Here is a 21924-nt window from a genome sequence, read left to right on the forward strand (position 1 = left end):
GACAGATACAGTTTGACCAAGGGGTTTCTGTCATTCAGTACTAGGGAGTGGCAGCATCCTAGGCAAACAAGGCTCCCAGAAATTTTAATGGTTTAATAGTGCATTGTGGTTACTACAACAGCCATTTACAGTAACGTGAACATGTGAGACAGAAGCAAAAGGCATTCATTCGGGATACGAATCAATGGCATATCAACTGCAGAGTATATGATTCTGAGTCTTATTTAAAATGCAGAACACAACAGATTATACCACACAGCAGATACTTTTGTTGACTGTTAGACAGGCCTCCTTTAATTTCTGGTTTCTTGGGTAGCTCTATATTAAAATAGTGAATAGGAGAGAAAACATAACCTACTCCCAAACTTTTGAATTCTTCAGCTTGGATTTCCCTTAGCGATAATTTCAACTTATGATCAAAATGAAGAGCTCACACTATCAAAGTAATGTAAAAATGGTTTTGCAATTCTCTCTTATTGCTGCAACACAACATCAACATTTCAGACCCAGGGAACCAGAAATTAGCTATGTACGGCCTTATCATTTTAATACCTTATGCAAGTGCAACTTGTGGAAGTTCTTGTCTTCTGAAAAGTTCTCATCAAAACTGTCAGTTGGCTTTAGATTCCGATGGAAGTAAACTACCCATAGAGACTTGCAACAGAGGTATTAAAATGTAACAGAAACTCAATCTGGCAGTTAACCCCTACTGAAATTTAAAGAAGCATATAACAATTTCAAATATTTTCAAACAGTTGGAGTTTTCTGCCTTTTAAAGCAACAAAAACATCTGCTATAAAGTACAATATTTCTTACAAGGGGTACAAAGATAAACTGCTGTAGATGGGTGGTTAATAGTCTAAAACATTGGATTAGACAGCATAAAGGATGACTGTCTGCAGGGGCAATTTTTTCCTAACCATGCAATTCAGTATCAAAACATATCAAATTGCAAAATCTCACTCACTTCATCACTCAGCTATGTCCTTTCCTTCACCTCCCCCCACCCAAAAAAATAGCTTATTACCAATTTGTTCAAAACTATAAATATAGCTTCAGTCCCTATTAATGTCCAAGGGCGATGGTTAATTTAAACAGTGCTCCCACTATTAAATTTTGTTTTTTTTTTAAAAGGGTCTTGCAATCCAGTTCATTGCACTGAAAACTGTTCTCCTATAAACTTGTATTGAAATACAACAATACATTCTTTTTGCAGTCAGTCATCTTTTACATGCAAGTTCTACAGAAAAAAAAAGGTAAGGGCAAGGGACAAAGAGCAGGCAGTGAATGGGGTAGACTTGCACCAAAGTCCCTTTTAAAACACTCATGTATTCACTTCATGCCCTGTACAATTTTGAGTTTGAAATTAATGTAAGCTTCCAAAATGCGAGTTTTGCCATCAAATAAAGAAGTGTTCTATGGCTCATGATGACAGCAAAGTATATAACTCTCTGCAGAATAGATTCAGAATGTATGGCAGAAAGCCGTTCAGCAGGGAAAATTATGCCCACTGCCAATATAAAAGTTTTACAGACACCCAAACTACATTTCAAGCAGTATGAATCCAATAAACATCTCAAGAGGCTTTATACCTGTACTGTATGACATCATGACTGACTCTATATTGGATTTTACAAAATGCTAAAATGTTAAAATCTTGGTGAAGAAATTGAAGCAACGGTAATAATTAATTCAAGAACTAAATCGAGAAAGTTTAACTCAAAATTCTTCAATTTTTGTTGCTGTCACTACATTAATTTCAAACCGATAATTGTAAGTCACATGGTCCGTAGATGTCAACAACTTGCTTATCTCAACTTTTCAAATTATGCAACAGCACAAGCGACTTCAAGATTTCCCCCAACCTAGAGAGCAGGGCATGAATGCACATGAATCATTCGTATAAGACAAAATGTAAACAGCTGAGTAAGTCTCCTAAGCCCACATTGCTTTGGGTGCTGATTAGTGACTGTATAGCATACTGTGAGGCAGGAAATTCTGTATGGTATTAACTTTAGGTTAATGTGTACTTAAATCAGTTGGTTTTCACTAATGGAGTTTATTTGGAAATTTGTTAAGTTTCTAAGCTTATTTTATACCATAATTTCTTGCTGAACAGTAGGAATATTACTGAAGGGACTTGTAGCAAGTCTAGAAATGGGGAGAACAGCAACAGGGAGTCCCCTCCTGCCCAGGTGGGCACAGCTGCCTCCATTCCCATGACAGAGAGCGGCCAGTTGGTCAAAGGTCTGACATTGTCCAGTAAGGCTCAACAAACTATCACTGACACGCTTTGGAGACTAAACCAAAAAAAAAGCCTACAAGTAAACAATAAAAACAAATTAACACTACTTTATTCTTACCAGCTCTTTTCCTTTCCCAATCTCAGTGCTGTTCTAAGTTTCATGCACTTTAAATAAATGTACTCAAAGCATATTTGAAGATAATCATATTTATACTGACTGTTTGAATATCAAATACCCTTCAGGTTCAAAGTCCAATTCTTATAAGTTACACATGATATAAGAGCAGTGTATTTATATTACAGATTCTTAAATTAGAGTCAGAAAATGTAGGTTGTGCTTAACAAGTTTCAATGTTTTAAGAGGTTATTTATTAAGAGAAATTCTGTTGAAGCATTGCCATTTTAAAATCTTGCCATTGGTGCTTAGGGCTACAAACAAAACTGCATTGCCTACATGTGTTGTACTGCCATACCATTAAATACTAATGTTCTGCACAAACATTAATTATCTGCTATTCTCTTCCAAAACATATGAATCCTTTTGAAGTGTATAATGGTTGGTTCTACGTCGATGAATGCTTCTGGATTAAAATGCATTATTATTTCTATTATATTGTGCATGGTTTGTATTTTACAGCACTGAGATGGGGCAAATTGACACTGTATAGATTATTAAAAACACAGAAAGTCTTACAACATTTACATGGGCAGAACATGTTGTGAAATATGCAAGAGTCAGGTAACTAAATACAAATAAGAATTACTAATATGGAGTTGTACACCTTTAACCATGGAATACTCAATTTTACTTAAGATGGTGCTGTATTTCAATATCATAAATTTACAGGTATCAATTTATTTAGAAATCTGAATTAAAATAACTACGTTTGAAATTCTGGATAAAGAACTCTTTGCTTTTCATTTTTGAAATGGTCCGCATGCTTTGCTGTAAGTGACCGATGAGACCTCAGAAGTAATTTTCAAGGTGTGTTCAAACCTGCTCTGCAAGACCACAGAAGTCTTACAAGCAAGCAACAATATAGAAAACATGTAACACGTATCTGATAAATGCTGGGCAATATACCTCCATCTTCTTTCTTTTCCATTTCATCTCTCACCACTGGAGAACTCAGAATTATCTTGAGTGTCAACTTGGGTTCTTTTGTATTTTGAACAGTAATAGCTGCTTCTTCCACACACTTCTCAACTTCATATTTTTCTTCTGAAAGTTTCTAAAGATGCCAAAATTTGAAAACATTGACACATGCAATTTTAGTCTAAAGAAACAAAGCAGACTACATATACATTAGCATATTGTGAGGAGAGGGCCCGCATGCCCACATGCGCGCGCAGCAGAGAGAGTGTGAGCATGAAACAGCGCACATGTGCAAGACAGCAACCAGTGAGTGGAAGGGAGGGAAAGCATGAAAGAGGGAGACACATGAGGGGGGGGTTGGGTAAATCAGGTGGTTTCTTCAACCTGATGTCATGAGACTTCGTGGGGTCTGCTTCAACTAACCATATAGGTTGATGAATTTTTACTGGATTAGATCCTTACTTTGTACATTTTGGCAACAGTTATTAAACAGTGTGTCATATAGTCCAAATCTAACATTTCTAACATGCAGTCACGTTTAATCACAGTTGGAGCATTTTCCTATCAAGCAAAACAGATTTAGCCAAACTCACCTGTATTTGTATTGGCAGATTGGTATAGACAGTGTGTAATAACTTCTCGGTTGGTTTTTCTTTACACATCAGCACAAGCTCCAAATCCAGATCCCCCTTTATCAGTAAACCCTTTGCAACCAATCCAATTCGCATCACTCCACACAATACTCGACCACTCTGTTCACTGTTGAATCAAGATCAATTATATGATTTATTTTTCCTTCAAATAGGGAAAAGTAATTACATGTGGCAAATCTTCTACAAAGAGCCAAAATAATTTGTCCTTTGAAGGGCACAATATGGTGTAGCACAGTGGTTAGCACAGGTGCCTCACACATCCACGTATCTGGGTTTGATTCTAGCCTCTGATGACTGTCTGTGTGAAGTTTACACGTTCTCTCCATTTCTGCATGGTGCTCCCCTGGATGTCTGGTCTTCCTCTCATAATCCAAAGATGTGCAGGATTAACCAAAGAAAATGAGTGGTTACAGGGATTGGGTAGAGGGGTGGATCTGGGTAGGATGCTCTTCGGAGGGCCAGTGTGGACTTGATGGGCTGAATGGACTACTTCCACACTAAAGGGATTCTATAATTTCTATGGACCTGGTGTAGGAGAATGAGCCAGGCCAAGTGGTACAAGAACTGTGACCACAATTCTCTAAGTTTTAAAATACTCGTAGATAAAGATGAGAGTGGTCCAAAGGGAAGAGTATTAAATGAGGCATAGGCTAATTATATCAACATTCGGCAGGGAAGTGTGGATTGGGAGCAGCTATTTGAAGGGAAGTCAACATCTGATTCGTGGGAAGCTCTCAAAGATAAGTTGAAGATAGTGCAGGATAGGTATGTTCCTTTGTAAACAAGGGATAGGAAAGGCAATATTTGTGAACCATGGATGACAGGAGAAATCGTGCAACTAGCCAAGAAGAAAAGGGAAATGTATATAAAGTCCAGGCAGCTAAGAACAGAACGGGCCTTGGAGGAATATTGGGAGAGTAGGACCAATCTAAACGAGGAATCAAGCAGGGTAAAAAGGATCTTGAAGTAACTTTAGCGAGCAGAAATAAGGAGAATCCCAAGGCCTTTTATTCATATATAAGGAGCAAGAGGGTAACTACAGAAAGGGTTGATCCGCTAAAGGATAAGGAAGGAAGGTTGTGTGTCGAACCTGAGAAAATGTGTGAGATTCTGAATGATTACTTTGCATCTGTGTTCACTGAGGAGAGGGACATGATGAATGTTGAGATTAGAGATAGATGTTTGTTTACTCTGGATCACACTGACATAAGATGCATTGGGTAGGCTAAAAGGATATTAAGGTGGACAAATCCCCAGGACCAGATAAGATCTATTCCAGGTTGTTGAGGGAGGTGAGAGAGAAAATAGCTGGGGCCCTGACAGATATCTTTGTAGCATCCTTAATCACAGGTGAAGTGCCGGAGGACTGGACAGTTTCTCATGTTGTTCCCCTGTACCAGAAGAGTAGGAGGAATATTCCAGGTAACTACAGACAAGTGAGTCTGACATTAGTCGTGGGCAAGTTGCTGGAGAAGGTGTTAAGGGATAAAATCTATTTATATTTGGAAAAGAATAGGCTTATCAGTGACAGGCAACATGGTTTATGCGGGGGAGATCTTGCCTACAAACTTAACAGAGTTCTTTGAGGAAGTGACCAAGTTGATAGATGAAGGAAGGGCTGTAGAGATCATATACATGGACTTTAGTAAGGCATTTTGGTAAGGTTCCCCATGGTAAACTAATGGAGAAAGTAAAGTCACATGGTGTGCAGGGTGTTCTAGCGAGGTGGATAAAGAACTGGTTGAGCAACAGGAGACACAGAGTAGTAGTTGAAGGGAGTTTCTCAAAATGGAGAAAGGTGACTAGTGGTGTTCCACAGGGATCAGTGCTGGGTCCACTCTTGTTTGTGATAAACATAAATGATCTGGAAGAGGGCATTGGTGGTCTAATCAGTAAGTTTGCAGATGACACGAAGATTGGTGGAGTAGCAGAAAGCATAGGGGACTGTCAAAGAATACAGGAGAAGATAGATAGCCTGGAGAGTTGGGTGGAGAAGTGGCAGATGGAGTTCAATCCAGGCAAATGTGAGGTGATGCATTTTGGTAAATCTAATTTTAGATTGAACTGTGCTGTAAAAGGATGTGTCTTGGGAAAAGTTAATGAGCAGAGAGATCTGGGAGTTCAGGTCCATTGTACCCTGAGGATGGCTGCACAAGTGGATAGAGTGGTCAAGAAGGCATATGGTATGCTTGCCTTCATCGGAGTGGGTATTGAGTATAAGAGCTGGCATGTCATGTTAAAATTGTACAAGATATTGGTTCGGCTGCATTTAGAATACTGTGTACTGTTCTGGTTGCCACATTTTACCAAAAGGATTTGAATGCTTTGGAGAGGGTGCAGAGAAGGCTTGCGAGGATGTTGCCTGGTATAGAAGGTGCTAGCGATGAAGAGATGTTGAGTAGGTTAGGATTATTTTCATGAGAAAAAAGGAGATTGAGGAGGCACCGACTTGAGGTCTACAAAATCGTGAAGGGCATAGACAGGGTAAAGACAGGGTATAGATAGGGTGGATAGAGATTCGCCTTTTTCCCAGGATAAGGGATTTAATAACGAGAGATCACATGTTCAAGGTGAAAGGAGATACACGCGGAAAGTACATTACACAGAGGGTGGTAGGTACCTGGAACACATGGTCAGCAGAGGTAGGAGAGGCAGGCATGCTGGATTCAGTTGAGGTGCGTCTGGGCAGATGCATGAGTAGACAGGGAGCAGAGGAATACAGATAGTTAGGAATTGACCGACAGGTTTAGACAGTGAATTGGGACCGGCTCAGGCTTGGAGGACCGAAGGGCCTGTTTCTGGGCTGCAAATTTTCTTTGTTCTATGATATTTTTAAGCTTTCAAATATACTATTTATTAATATATAGATATCATATCCTGCAAATCTTTGTCAGATATGATAATTTTCTAAAGTAAATTAAATATCAAATCCAATTTTACTACTATTTCAGGAATGCCTTACAGAGCATGACTTACAGTTTCATCCCCATCTGTCCGGAGCTCACCGAGTTATCCTAATCTGCAGTCACTGGTTACAGTCTTTCTGCCAGTGAGAAAAAAATTCTCCCAATACACACTCAATAGTTTTGAACACTTCAACTCTCTCCCTTAACCTTCCCTAGCTTCTTCACATAACTGAAGCTCTTTCTACTTGCTCTCATTCCAACAAATCTCCTCTGCACCCATAAATTATGCTGTCAACAGTTGTGCAAAATAGTTCTCTTCAGATAGGCATTATCAGTGATTTATAAATACTTAAACTAAACCCCTTGCTTTTGCAATTCATGCATCTATATATACTGTTGAGGCACGAATACTAAGATCCAGTATTCCATACATGTTTATTAAATGGCCTTATTAGCTGTTCTTACTATCTTCAAAGCTTTTTGTCTGTGAACCCCAACATGTATCTGTTCCTGCACTCCCGTGACAATTGTACCATTTTGTTTTTATTGCCTCTACTCGTTCTTCTTTCCAAACTGCATCACTTACTCTAAATTTCATCTTCTGTGTGCATATTTAATCCGCCAACCTCTCTGCCTTCCTGAAAAATGCTGCATCATTTGGTATCAGTACACCTCCAAGCTTTCTGCCATCTGCAAACTTTGAATTTAGCCCTAAGTCCTGGTCAGTGGTGCGTCAAAATTATGACCACAATACCAAAACCTGGAGATATTACTGCATTCTGCCTTCAAGCCTGGAAAAAAAAACACATGCCACCATTCTCTGCAGTTTGTCTTATTTGCCATTATATATTCATGCTGCTAGAGACTTTTAACCATTACAATGATTAATGTAATTTAGTACAGAATTGCAAAGAAACCCTGGTGCTCAACAGGAGGAAGAGCATCCTTAAGATAGTTTTGGGAAGTGTCTAAGAGGATTCTGGAAGAAGATTTTCCTTCCTAATGGCTTCGATTTTGCTATCACGTAGCTCTTTATTGAGCACCTTCTCAAAGTCCATATATATGACGTCAACTGCACCAGCTTCACCAGAGGATGATTGTAAATAGTGACTCAATTGGATTCAAGAAGTCTGCTTACTCATTACAACTTAGTATGGAATTGTGAAGAACCCCCAATGCTCAACAGGAGGAAGAGCATCCTAAGGATAGTATTGGGATGTGTCTAAGAGGATTCTGGAAGAAGATTTTCCTTCCTAGTGGCAGCGTATAAAAGGGAGGCAAGCTCTAGTGGGAGCAGCCATTTTGGAGAGAGGCTGTGAAGATGAAGTACAGGCTTCAGTAGGAAATTCAGCTTTGCTGAGGAGGGTGAGCAGCATTAAGGTACAGCATTTTCTACTTGCAACTCACCTAAGCCAGTTGCTCTTTCAACTAACTGAAATTAGTGCTTAGCTGTGCTTCCCTACCTTGAATTGTTCCTTGTAGCTTTCCATAATTGTTCTAAACCTACTAATACAGTGAACAGGGTTCTAAATAGCTCCATTTGTCCCACTTCATTTTCAAGAACCAGATCAGTTATGTACTTAGTCATAGAGTCACACATCACAGAAACAGACTATTTGGTTGGAATAGTCCATGCCAAACATAATCCCAAACTAAACTAGCCCCACATGCCTGCTCCTGGTCCATTAATCTCCAAATCTTTTAATCATGTACCTATCCAAATGTTTTTTAAACATTGTAGTAGCACCCACATTTACCTCTTCCTCAGGGACTTCATTTGACATGTGATCCACCCTCTGTAAAAAAAATTGTCCCTCATGTCTTTCTTAAATCTCTCTCCTCTCACCTTAAAAATGTGCCCCTAAGTCTTGAAACCCCCCTGAGGGAAAAGACAACTATCATTAACTCTATACCTCATTATTTTATAAACTTCTATCAGATCACCTCTTAACATCCTATGCTCCATTGAAAAATGTCCTGGCCCATCCAGCCTTTTTTCATAACACAAAGCTTCCATACCTGGCAACATCCTAGTCAATCTCTTTTGAACCCTCTCCAGCTTAACAATACCCTTTCTATAACTGGGCAACCAGAATTGGACACAGTATTCCTGAAGAAGCCTCACCAATTCCTGTAAAACCTCAACATGACTTTTCAACTTCAATACTCTGTTTTGTTTCCTTTTGACAATGGTTGGTTGACTCTCACTGGAGTGTCTGCTGCTGGCCTGTTTTCTTTTGACTGGCTTGTTAGCTAGCTGGCATCTAGTACTCAGAGCAAAATAGACATCTTACCTGCAATGCAGCGAAGACTGTTGCATGGTTCTTACACTCACCTTCACAGCACATTGTACTTTGGATTTCTGATACATTACGACAACACCTGCTGACCAGAACCTCTAAAATGCTCTAGACATGTGCTACATTGTTTCTGCAGATATTTCTCATATGGAGTAATGAGGGTGGAGGCACAGTCCCAGGAGACCAACCTCAGCTCCATATGACAGAATACTTTCTAATATTTCTTAATTGGACTGAAAGATTAATTTGGGAGCTATGGCCATAGAAATATCATGTAAAATTCTAAGATAAACAATGCAATACAATGTCATTTGCCAAAACTTAAAATAATCTCACGCTTCTGCAAGTGGGACATGTTCATTAAAACTTTTGGGCTAGAGAACCTACTTAACCAATGTTGAACACATTTTACAACTATAATGTGCTAGGAACTAATTAACAAACAATGTCAATTAAAATCTGATAAAAATCAGCAGAACACCCTCTCACTGAAGCTGAAAGGAGAATCAGTTACAAAATCCCTTCTCTAAGAAAACAATGCATCACCCTTCAGCAACATTGGCAAGAACCTCACTTTGTATTGCTCTCTGAAATGCCGCTTTTCTTCACATCTGTTGCTCCATCTTCACTGGTATCCAAATTGACGGACTGCAGATTAGTTCCATCCAAATAGTCTGATACATGTTTCAATGCACATTCAACTGTTGAAACCATATTCTGCACAGCCTCAAGCTCCTCTTGGGATGGATACACCGAGGAATGTTTTGCCATAACATGTCGGTCATCGTTAGCAAATGTTCGGATTGGTCGCTTCAAAAAAAAAGAGAAGTTTATATATTGAACCAGTTTTCATTTGTATGTAAGAACTATGTTAAGATCCATGCACTGGATAATGTCTACAGATTCTCTTCTGCAAATTCCTTCATTATTCATTGTGAGAGGAATATGTAAACTTCTGTTTTTAGCCTAACTACAACTTCTGCTCAACAGAAAACTCAAAGACAATCTGGAGATCACAGTTTTCAACTTTAGGAGGCCACAAAGTGTATTGTTCTCTTTGTTCTTTCATGGTTTCATTGCTACTTGTTAAGGGATTTTTCTTCTCTCTGCTGGAAGCACATAACAACCAATGTAGCACCCTGGAGAGCAAGGCCCACTTGTAACTGTAGTATCATTATAATCACGTTCAGAAATGTTATTTGTTACCTCTGACAATTATAATTCACTTACTGAATAGTTGTACAATTAACTCAGCAAGATGTAATTCCCACTCATTATTCAAAACATATGGACAATAAGGAAAAAGCAGATGATAACAAGCTTCATTGACATATAATGGCATAACTATCCACTTCCTTACAGATATTTTAGAACAGCCCATGGTAATACTGTAAAATCTGGAGTATAAACCTTCCCTATCTTAGTGTTATACAACACTGACGGCTTACAGAGGATGCATATTTAAATATAATGGGACATTTTATGAGCTGGGTAGGGAGCAAGGCTGCCTATGATGACTGCAGATTCAAAAATCAGCCTTTGATTTGAGGAGAAAATGCGAAGGGTATAAATTCTCAATCACATATCAGATAACATAGGACAGGTTAAGAGCTTGACATGCAGAGAACTTAATTTGAAGAATGCTGAAGACCCTACTCAGGTAGGTAATGTTAGATTGCTTACCTTCTGTATGGTCTTCTTCATTCTTTCAACATATTTCATCCTCCAAATACAAATGATTAAGCCATCACCCAAACAGGGGAAAATTGCAAGACACTGTCCATTTAAGACCTTTCATCCTTGCAAGCCACATGATCTCCCCCGCCTGTGCTGCATACAAGGTCTCATTCTGTACCTCAGTTCTTTCATGGAGGAGAAAACAGAAGAGATCAAATTGATAGCGCAAAATACACAAAAAATTGGTGAGCCCAAGTGAATAAGAGAGGTGGCATGGTTGGAGCTACCCAGAGTACTGTTTTCTTAAACTGCATTGTGGAAAGTAGTTTCCTTTGCTGTTCTGCACTTCCTGCAATTTCAAACTTTCCCATATGCATTTAGTATAGTCGTATATGCAGACAGAATAGCTGAGCTAACACACTTATTTCACTTGCATGGTTTTAACATGGTCACATGGCAGTGCTTATGCGGTTGAATTAAGGTTTATTGATTGGTGTTTTATCAACCACAAGTACTGAATAATATTCATTAACTTGATGCCAAATCCACATGTTTGATTGCAAAGACGCATTTGGGATTGGTAATATAAAAGTTGACAACATGCAAAGTCATAAACAAAGTAAGAGTAAATGCCATTGAAAGATTATAAAAGAATGTTATTTCAGTACAGAAGACATTTGACTAGAATTTCATGCTTCAGCTGCTAAGGCATGTATCTACCTAGATTGGTGGTAGAGTACCGGAGGCAAGTACTTTTCCTTTCCAATTATTATAGATCAACAAATCAATAAAGTCACTTCTTGATTGTGTTTTGAGCTATTTAGCACATCAACATTCCTGAACAGTCAGTCAGTCTCTTTGCACTATTTAAGGTCTCAAGTAGGCGGCACGGTGGCACACTGGTTAGCACTGCTGTCTCACAGCGCCTGAGACCCGGGTTCAATTCCCGACTCAGGCGACTGACTGTGTGGAGTTTGCACGTTCTCCCGTGTCTACGTGGGTTTCCTCCGGGTGCTCCGGTTTCCTCCCACAGTCCAAAGATGTGCGGGTCAGGTGAATTGGCCATGCTAAATTGCCCGTAGTGTTAGGTAAGGGGTAAATGTAGGGTATGGGTGGGTTGCGCTTCGGCGGGTCGGTGTGGACTTGTTGGGCCGAAGGGCCTGTTTCCACACTGTAAGTAATCTAATCTAGTCTCAAAGCTTTAAATGATTTTGTTTTGTATTCATTCATAGCTATCACTGGCTAGGGCAGATTTGTTGCCCATCTCCTGAGGACAGCTGACAGTCAACCACGTTGCAATGGGTCAGACCATGTGAGGATGGCAGTTACCTTTCCTAAAGGGCATTTGTGAACCAGATGGATTTTTCAGATGACGACGACAATTGTCACCATTAGACTCTTGAGCCCAGATGCTTATTTAATTCAAATTCCACCACCTGCTGTGGCAGGATTCAAATCCAGGTCCCCAGAACATTACTTGGGTCTCTGGATTAACAGTCCAGCAATAATACCACAAGGCCATTTCCTCCCCGGGTGGATTTACATAACCCCATCATGTTTGATCTCAATTCCATAATTTACCCCATTACATTTTTCCAATGACATGTGCAGACCTGGTCAGTTATTCTGTACCCTATCATGCTATATAGCTGAAGAACAAAGTTTAATTTGGGGTCCGTATTACACCTGGGAGGCTGCTATTACGGCTACGCCAGCTTTTCCAATTACCCTGAGATTCCTATATATGTATTCAACTAATATGCTATTTCTCAGCTTCAATACATATTCATACATTCCCATTCTAATCTTACTGGATACATCAAACTTTGAACTTTAAATGTTGAAAGACTAAAAATAGTGGAAGTCCAAGACATACTTTGCGGGGGGAAGGAGGTTGTATTTCATGGACACAGATCACAACCATGGACAGAAAATGGAATTTTAAGCTTTAGATCTAGAAGACTAGGACACAAGAGGGGTAGAGATATGTAATGTGGAAAATGGTTTTTAGACCACTCCTGGAATGCTGTGATCAGTTCATGATACATCTTAGGAAGGATAATATTGGTCTTGGTTATCAGCATAGGAATACAGCATAGACTTATGAGGAATTGCACTGGACTCCAAAGGCTGCATAAAATAGTTATGTATTTCCTGGGATTTAGAAGTTTAAACAATGATTTGATTAAAAATTTCAAGATTATAAATAAAAACATGTAGGGTTATGATCTCCATTCAGACAAACAATATTTAAAAAGAAATTCAAAATTACACTTAAAGCTGAAAAGGATGACTCAGGATTTTACGTTTTTGCTGTAGAAAGTGACAAAGAACACACCTTATACTTCTAAATATGTAAAAGGAAGCTCTGTTTATATGTTTACCACATAATCACCCCCTCCACAAAATTACATTCCAAAACAAACAGTTCACAGTCACTTCCAGCTTCTTAAGGGTTCACATTTCCCCATTTCACGGAGTATCAATCCCAAATCACCATTTTCTAACAATTTTTGGAGAGCTTGTCAAATCTCCTACCAGAAGAACAGACTGGTCTTTCTTCTTCCCTGGCCATGGCAGGACGAATCTTGCAGACTTCGATAAAAGGGGGAGTGGGGGGGTGTGTGGTGGTGGTATTACTTCCTCCCACCCACAGAGAGTGGAATGATCTCCCTAAGAAAGTGGCGGATGCAGGTACAGATACCACATTTAAACGACAAGTTTGTGAATACAAAAGGTTTAGATGGATATTAGCCAATAGCATGCAGGTGAGACTAATTTAGTTTGGGAACATGGTCAGCATAGAGTGTTTGGACTGTGGAGTGTCTGTTTCAACGCTGTATGACTCTGACTCGTTGTAGCAGTGCCAGTGTCAGACTGGGTAGACAAGGTCAGAAGTCACAACATCAGGTTACGGTCCAAGAGTTTAATTTGAAATCACAAGGTTTCAAGGTGCTTCTACTTGGTGTGGTGTGACTTCTGACCTTCTTTAGACTCTTGAGTGAGAATTTGTTTTGCTGCAAGTAGGGTCACCTTTCAAGAAGCTTTGTAGCAAATCTCCTTCTGCATGAAAATTGAAATTCACATAGAAGCATTGTCTTTAGTTAGACAATTGTCTCTGTAATCTGGTTTGATAAAGCTCTTCAAAAACATCATAGCTGCCTTCTAAATTACTTCTTGATCAGTGTAAATTGGAATACAGAAGAAATTCTCACTTAGAATGCTTTTTACTCTAAATTCTGTATTCTCTATGGTTTTTCTTTAGAATCACAGTGAATCAGTTGGTCCATGTTCGAATGTCAAATCTTGATTTTATTGTGCCAGATTTTTTGTAATGTTTAAATCTGAAAAACACATTTAGATCAGTCAACAAGAGTCATTCTCCAATTAAAACATGGGATTCCAGTTCATTTAAAATTCCAGTTCAGCCTCCTGGAGAACATTGTAGAGGTTATACTAAGGTTCCACTAAAATTTCCTTTGTTTTTAGACAACATTTGCAGTTTTTTTTCATTCATTCTGTTTTTTTTTGGGTCATCCCACTTGAATTGTTCATTACTTGAAACAGGTTCGTCCAATTCCTTCCGAGTAAGAGATGCAGTTTCCTCATTTTGTGTTTTAATTTCCTGATCTAACATTCATAGTTAAAACTATCCTGGGCTAAAGCATTGTCTCTCTGTCCATTAGCTTGCAGTGCTGCTGCTATGTTCTGTTTTGACTCCTATGGGTTAAGATCTACAGTCAAGTTCAAAGGCAGACAAAGTCAAATGCAAGCAAATGGAATCTAACTCTTTATTGTGGTCAGAGATCTAGAATTCTTTCATTTGGAATGTTTAAACTTTTGATTCTTTGGGTACATTTTTAGTTGAAATAGGGTTACAAATAGTTCATATGGTTTTCAATGCATATTCAGTTTTAATGGATCTGGCTGAACCACATTTGGTTGAATAAACCTTCATTGCTTTTCCGACGAAATGCCTTGTCACAAAACAGTCTTCCCTTTCAAGAATTTTCATTCCTTTCTCTTGCCCCTCTTACAAGTTCAACTTGCCTCATTTGTATATGAATCCTAGTAAACTTTTATTTGGATTTCTATGTAGCTTAATAGAGAACGCAGCTGATATTTCCTAACGTCTGGAAACCCATCCCTCCCCTTGCTTGTGGAAGCTGTAGCTTCTTTAACTTAATAAGGGGCTGTCTATGATTCCAGATGGAAGAACCAAGCCAACCGAATAGTTTATGCAATGCTGGCCTCAGTAGCTTCACAGAAAGCATTCTCATAGGGTATAGAAGACGGGGCAAGATATTCATTTTAATTAGAGCTATTCTGCCTAACCAAGATATTGGAAGATCCCCCCAATGTTGAAGGCCCTGCCTTATCCTCTCCAATAGATGTACAAAATTGACTTTATACAACTGGCCACATATTGGGGTGATAAAAATACTTAAATATAAAAAACCCTCCAGAGACCACCGAAAGGGAAAGCGAGATCCGTCCGATAAGTGGGACATATTAACGCGACCACCCATCGACATGGCCTCAGATTTTGTGAAATTAATTTTGTAACCTGAGAACGCACTAAATTAATTAATTACTTGGAACGGGCAGGGCACGGTCATCAAAGGATTAAGAAAAAGGAGAACATCATTTGCATAAAGGGTAATTTTATGTTTACCCGTACCAACCCTCTGAGCCATTATATTAGAATCAGCCCATACAGCTTCCGCTAGTGGCTCAATTATTAGCATGAACAACAACGGTGAGAAAGGACAACCCTGATGGCAGCCCCTACCCACACCGAAGCTATCCGAGCCTAAACCATTGATAATCACGGCTGCTTTGAGGTCATTACACAATATTGAGACCCATTTAGTGAATACCTTTCCGACACCAAACTTTTCCAGTGTGTAAAACAGGTATGACCATTCAACCCAGTCAAATGTCTTCTCCACATCCAACAAGACTACTATTCCTGGTATTCTTTCCTGATGACATTCAAAGCCCTTCTAATATTATTAGATGATCTACGGCCCTTAATAAACCCAGTCTGGTCCTCTTTTATGATGTGTGGTAACACCCTCTCCCACCTCAATGCTAATATTTTAGATATTGGTCTGTATGATGCGCAATCTTCTGGGGCCTTTCATTTTTTGACAATGAGAGAGATATTCGTCTCTCTCCATGAATGAGGTGGGTGGGGAAGGCAGCCCTGACCATCTGAGTAATTATACATGTCTATAAGTGGACCAGCTAGTACTCCTGTAAACTCTTTGTAAAATTCAACCTGGAATCCATCTGGGCCAGGTGCTTTGCCGCTCTGAAGCTGCTTGATTGCGTCAAGGGAGTTGTCAGGGGAGCATTCAAAATCGACACGTGTTCCGGGGCTAAGTCCGGAAAGGCCAGGCTTTTAAAAAAGGACTCCATCTTCTTAGCTCTGTCTTCACAATCCTGTGATTTATACAAATCAGAGTAAAACTCTCTGAAGATTGTGTTGATCCTTTTATGATCATGAGTCAAAGTATCAGCACTTTCCCTAAGTACGTGATAGCTTGAGGGGCCTTTTTTTCCCTTGCAAAATACGTTAGGTATCTACCAGGCTTATCGCCATATTCATATAATCTTTGCTTTGCAAATAATATTTCCCTCTTTGCCATTTGGGTAAGTGCAGTATACAGGACTGTCTAAGGTGTAAGATCTAAGGTAGTGTAATCCTCTGTAACTTAGCAACAGAGGTCCTATCAACATAAGCTAACTCAGCTGCCTTCAAGCGAGCCTTGAGTAGATGCTGTTGTTCTCCCTTTTGTTTCTTTTGGGTCGCTGAGTATGAAATGATCAGCCCCTGCACATAGGCCTTAAAAGGTCTCCCACATCACCGATAGGTTACTGGCCGTACCTGTGTTAATTTCCAAAAAGGTTTTGAATTCTTGAAAAACATGTTTTACGACTTACTATCCTTCATTAAGACAGAATCCATATGCCAATATGTCAGGGGGTCGTTTAATTGTCCCTAGTCTTGATTACCGTGTACACTGCAGCATGATCAGAGATTATCATTTTACCTATTTTGCAGGATAGTATGGAATTCAGAAAGGTAGAGCGAGCAAAAAACAGATCATTCTAGTGTGACACTTATGTGGATTAGAATAAAAAGAAAAATCTTTGCCTTGCAGTTGAAGGCATCTCCACACATCTATTAATCCTAGCTCCTTATTCAAATCCACCAATGTCCGGATCTAGGAGATATACCCGCAGTACTCTTGGGTATCTTGTCACCTCCGGGTCCATAATACAATTAAAATCTCTTCCTATAATTGTGTAACGAACCCCCAAGCCATCAGTTTGGAGAATGCTTCTGTTATAAATTTGAAAGGGTGTGCCAGGGGACAATAAAGATTCAAAATCCCATACTCCTCTCCATTTATAAGGGCTTTGATCAGTATATATCCAGATTCATCCTTTATCTGACTTAGGATTTTGAAAGGAAAGTTCTTCCGAATGAGAATGACTACTCCCCACTTCTTGAACTGAAAAGATGAAAAGAAGGCCTGATCAGATCCTCCCTGTTGTAACTTCAAGTGCTCTTTATCCAGTAAATGTGTCTCCTGTAAGAGAGCTATATCAACCCTTTCTTTTTTGAGGTTTGATAGTATTTTCTTCCTTTTGATTGGTGAATTACACCCCTTGACATTTCAGGTGCACCACTTAATTGAATGTCTAGCCATGATCATCTAGGCAAGTCAGAGACCCCCCCGGGAGGAAGAAACCCACCCAAAACACCCCGAGCAGACTGTAGAAAATTCATAGAAATTCTTTACTGCACTCACGCCAATATAGTGAAAAACTAGGAAAAATATAAAACACATTTAAAAGGGGCATCACTTCCTGTCAGTAAACCCATCGTATCCTCTCCCAACCAGCACCCCACCCTCGACCCAGGCACCACATAGTAAAATAAAGAAAGTAAAATGTACTATAAAGCTAAAGTTGAAAGTGAGTTCCCCACCCCGCCCACCCACACGAACTCCTAAATACATTTAGTAAAGACAATACCAAGCATAAGCATATAAAACTATAAAGTTACAATCTCAGCAGGTAGTAACTCAGCCGAAAAGAACCTGTCCATTCTCCTTTTGGGGCAGATTGTTATTTGCCATGTGCATGCAGTATTTGGCAAATACACCATTAAAACCTCTATAGTCCATGCATCAGCTATAAGCCCATAACCCTCAATTCCCTTGGTCATTAAAAATCCATAACTCAGCCTTGAATATACTTAACAACCTTGCCTTGAGCTCTCTGAAGTAAAGAATCCCACAAATTCATAACTATTGGAGAAAGAAGTCTCTTCTCATCTGCCCTAAAAGGGTGTCTCCCTCATTTATCTGACAGGGAGAAAGAACCCAAACACAACTATCCTGTCAAGATGCCTAATAATTTTGTATGCTTCAATAAGGTCTCCTCTCATTACAACCTGCTCAACGTATCCTCATACGAAAATCCAACCATCTCCAAAAACATCCTAGAGTACCTTCTCTGAGCTGCCTTGAATGCCAGTTTAACTTTCTTAGATATGGAGATGAAAGCTATTCAGGTGTGGTCTGATAGATACTGGAGTACTTTTAGTAAGATTTCATTATTTTTATACTTGATCCCTTTGCACTTATTTTCCCTATTATCTGAACTTGTATACAAGCTGTTTTGCCATTCATGCACAAAGATCCCTCTGCGCTGCAGCTTTCTGTAGTCTTTCTTCCCATTTAAATAATATTCAGCACTCTATTCTTCCTGCTAAAGTGTGTAACTTCGCACTTGGCCACATTAGTGTTTTCCCCACTCACTTAACCTGTCAATATCCCTCTCCATATACTCACTGTGTCATACTTACCAATTGCCATCCCATCTATTTGTTTCATCCACAGGATCAGGAACTATTTTATGTGGCACTTTTGCTACAGTAGGAAACTAATATAGAGTAGTACTTGTTGAGACAGGAAACAGATGTAATTTAGGAACACAATCTGCACACAAATCTGTAACAATGTATCGATCATGATATTGGTGTCAACGTGATCATCACACTCGATTACCTAAACACAACTTCTAGTATTGTCAATATATGCATTTCCAAAACAAAACTCACCATAGACTTGCCGATACTCTTAGACTATTTATAAAAGGACTATCACAATAGTACCTTGATGGAAACCTTAATTTATTCATCCATTCGTTAGAGATGCTATAAAAATGTAGCAAATTTCTTGCAAATCAATATTTCACCAAACTGTGCTGTGTATTTCATACCCTGACATCCCAGAGTAAAATGCTGGGTTATCTTGTATAAACTCTTGGTTGTATGGCTATTTGCTGGAACATTTCTGTATTGTGTCCCTTAATTGCTTCAGTGTATTAAATCAAATTCTGTTCTTCACATCTTTGTTACGATGCAGGTTTAAGTTCTGGACTGATGCTTTTGTGATTTATTATTACTTGCCCCCTAATGTGGGGTCAGTCAGACACACAGCTAGCTCAGCAAAATACAAAGTGTGCAGAAAGTTTGTACAAAATATTTCAGGATGTCATCGATTTCACTACATGCTCCCATAAGATCTGATATCACTACAATAAAGAAACTGTATCGTGACATTCCAAATAAACAAGTTAGACTCCTACCTGGTGTCATGAGAGTTTTAACTTTGTCTACCCCAGTCCAACACTGGCACCTCTTAGCTATATGGCTAGCACATGGATTCGATGCGTTATGATTTGGTCCCTGTTCTGGCTGAAGTAGACTTGAGGCTTCCTATTTCAAACTATTAATACTTTTTTTAAAAAAGGCATTTCTCCTTGGATTCTTGAATAAACACCATAAACCAGATTTCAAAAATAGAACAGGTTCAAGTTCTAAATTGAGGCAAGATGAATTTTGATGGAATTGGACAGGAGCTTGCAAGGGTTGAGTGGAGTAGTTTGTTTGCAAGCAAAGGGACCTCTGGAAAATGAGATAACTAGAGTTCAAGGTCTACAAGCTCCTGAGAGAGTGAAGGGCAAGGTTGGCAAGAATAGGGAACCCTGGATGATAAGAGATATTGAAACTCTTACCAGAAAAAAGGTACAGGCAGCTGGGATCAAGGAAATCCCTGGAGGTATACAGGGATTACTAAAGAAGGAAATCAGGAGGACGAGATAGCCTTGGTTGAGAAGATTAAAGTGAATCCAAAGAGGTATTTTAAGGAAAAAGAATAACCAATATACTGTACAGCTACAACATGACCTCCCAACTACTGTACTCAATACTCTGACCAATAAAGGAAAGCATACAAAACACCTTCTTCACTATCCTATCTACCTGCGACGCCACATTCAAGAAGCTATAAACCTGCACTCCAAGGTCTTCTTGTTCAGCAACACTGCCGAGGACCTTACCATTAATTGTGTAAGTCCTGCTAAGATTTGCTTTCCCAAAATGCAGCACCTCACACTTATCTAAATTAAACTCCATCTACCACTTCTCAGCCCACTGGACCATCCGATCAAGATCCCATTATAATCTGAGGTAACCTTCTTCACTATCCACTACACCTCCAATTTTGGTGTCATCTGCAAACTTACTAACTAAGCTTCTTATGCTCATAACCAAATAATTTATATAAATGATGGAAAGTAGGTGGATCCAGCACCAATCCTTGTGGCACTCCACAGGTTACAGGACTTCAGTATGAAAAAAAAACTATTGGAAAGATGTTGTGAAACTTGAAAGGGTTCAGAAAAGATTTACAAGGATGTTGCCAGGGTTGGAGGATTTGAGCTATAGAGAGAGATTGAATAGACTAGGGCTGTTTTCCCTGGAGCATCGAAGGCTGAGGGGTGACCTTATAGAGATTTATGAAATCATGAGGGGCATGGATAGGATAAATAGACAAAGTTTTTTTCCCTGGGTGGGGGAGTCTAGAACTAGAGGCATAGGTTTACAAAGGAAAGATATAAAAGAGATCTAAGGGGCAACTTTTTCACACAGAGGGTGGTACGTGTATGGAATGAGCTGCCAGAGGAAGTGGTGGAAGCTAGTACAATTGCAACATTTAAAAAGACATCTGGATGGGTATGTGAATAGGAAGGGTTTGGAGGGATATGGGCCGGTTGCTGGCAGGTGGGACTAGATTGACTTTATGACCCTAGAGAGAGAATAGGGCCCCTCAAGGACCAAAATGGACATGTATGTGTTGAACCACAGGAGATGGGCAAGGTTCTCGATGAATATTTCTCCTCTGTATTTACCATGGAGAAAGACAAGACAACTTAGGAGAAAGTGAGGACTGCAGATGCTGGATATCAGAGTCAACAGTGTAGTGCTGGAAAAGCACAGCAGGTCAGGCAGCATCCAAGGAGCAGGAGAATTGTCGTTTCGGGCATTAGCCCTTCATCAGACATAGGAACTCAGGCAAGTTAAAGGTGATATCTTGGGAACAGTCCATGTCACAGTCATAGTCATAGAGATGTACAGCATTGAAACAGACCCTTTGGTCCACACCATCCATGCCGACCAGACATCTCAAACCAATTTAGTCCCACCCGCCAGCACCTGGCCCATATCCCTCCAATCCCTTCCTATTCACATACAATTGCAACATTTAAAAGGCATTTGTATGGGTATCAGCCTCCACCACTTCCTCTGGCAGTTCATTCCATACACGTACCACCCTCTGCATGAAAAAGTTGTCCCGGAGGTCTCTTTTATATCTTTCCCCTCTCACCCTAAACCTATGCCCTCAGCCTCTGATGCTCCAGGGAAAACAGCCCCAGCCTATTCAATCTCTCCCTATAGACCAGAAAATAACACTTTCTTAATTCCTCTACAGTACACTGCTCCAGGTTAAAACTATTCACTTATCTGTTTCTCTGCTGTGACTTCGCCCAAACAATTTCTCCAAGATCAGTTGTGAATTTCACTGTTTGTTGATTTTCCCAGATGCACTCCGACGTCCAGCGAATTCAAACAGCAAGGGCCATCTTCACCAGCAGAGAGGTGGTGTTGGATGTATTAGAACGT

At 39.6% G+C, this 21924-nt stretch overlaps 1 protein-coding gene across 10 annotated transcripts in view; it reads right to left on the reverse strand.

The window, feature by feature from the left end:
* Positions 1–21924, reverse strand: part of strbp (spermatid perinuclear RNA binding protein) — a 159250-nt gene that overhangs the window by 55468 nt on the left and 81858 nt on the right. For 9 of the 10 annotated variants that reach the window (XM_060841393.1, XM_060841387.1, XM_060841390.1 and 6 more), the window contains 4 exons: positions 10884–11062; positions 9775–10010; positions 3935–4100; positions 3330–3477 (listed from right to left, as the gene is read on the reverse strand). In XM_060841393.1, the coding sequence (XP_060697376.1) occupies positions 3330–3477; positions 3935–4100; positions 9775–10010; positions 10884–10922 (589 nt within the window). In that variant the 5' untranslated portion in view covers positions 10923–11062. The remainder of the gene's footprint in view (positions 1–3329; positions 3478–3934; positions 4101–9774; positions 10011–10883; positions 11063–21924) is intronic. The other variant, XM_060841396.1, reaches the window with a different exon arrangement.

The sequence above is a fragment of the Hemiscyllium ocellatum genome, chromosome 21, assembly GCF_020745735.1.
Source record: "Hemiscyllium ocellatum isolate sHemOce1 chromosome 21, sHemOce1.pat.X.cur, whole genome shotgun sequence".
In the NCBI taxonomy this organism is placed as follows: Eukaryota; Metazoa; Chordata; class Chondrichthyes; order Orectolobiformes; family Hemiscylliidae; genus Hemiscyllium; species Hemiscyllium ocellatum.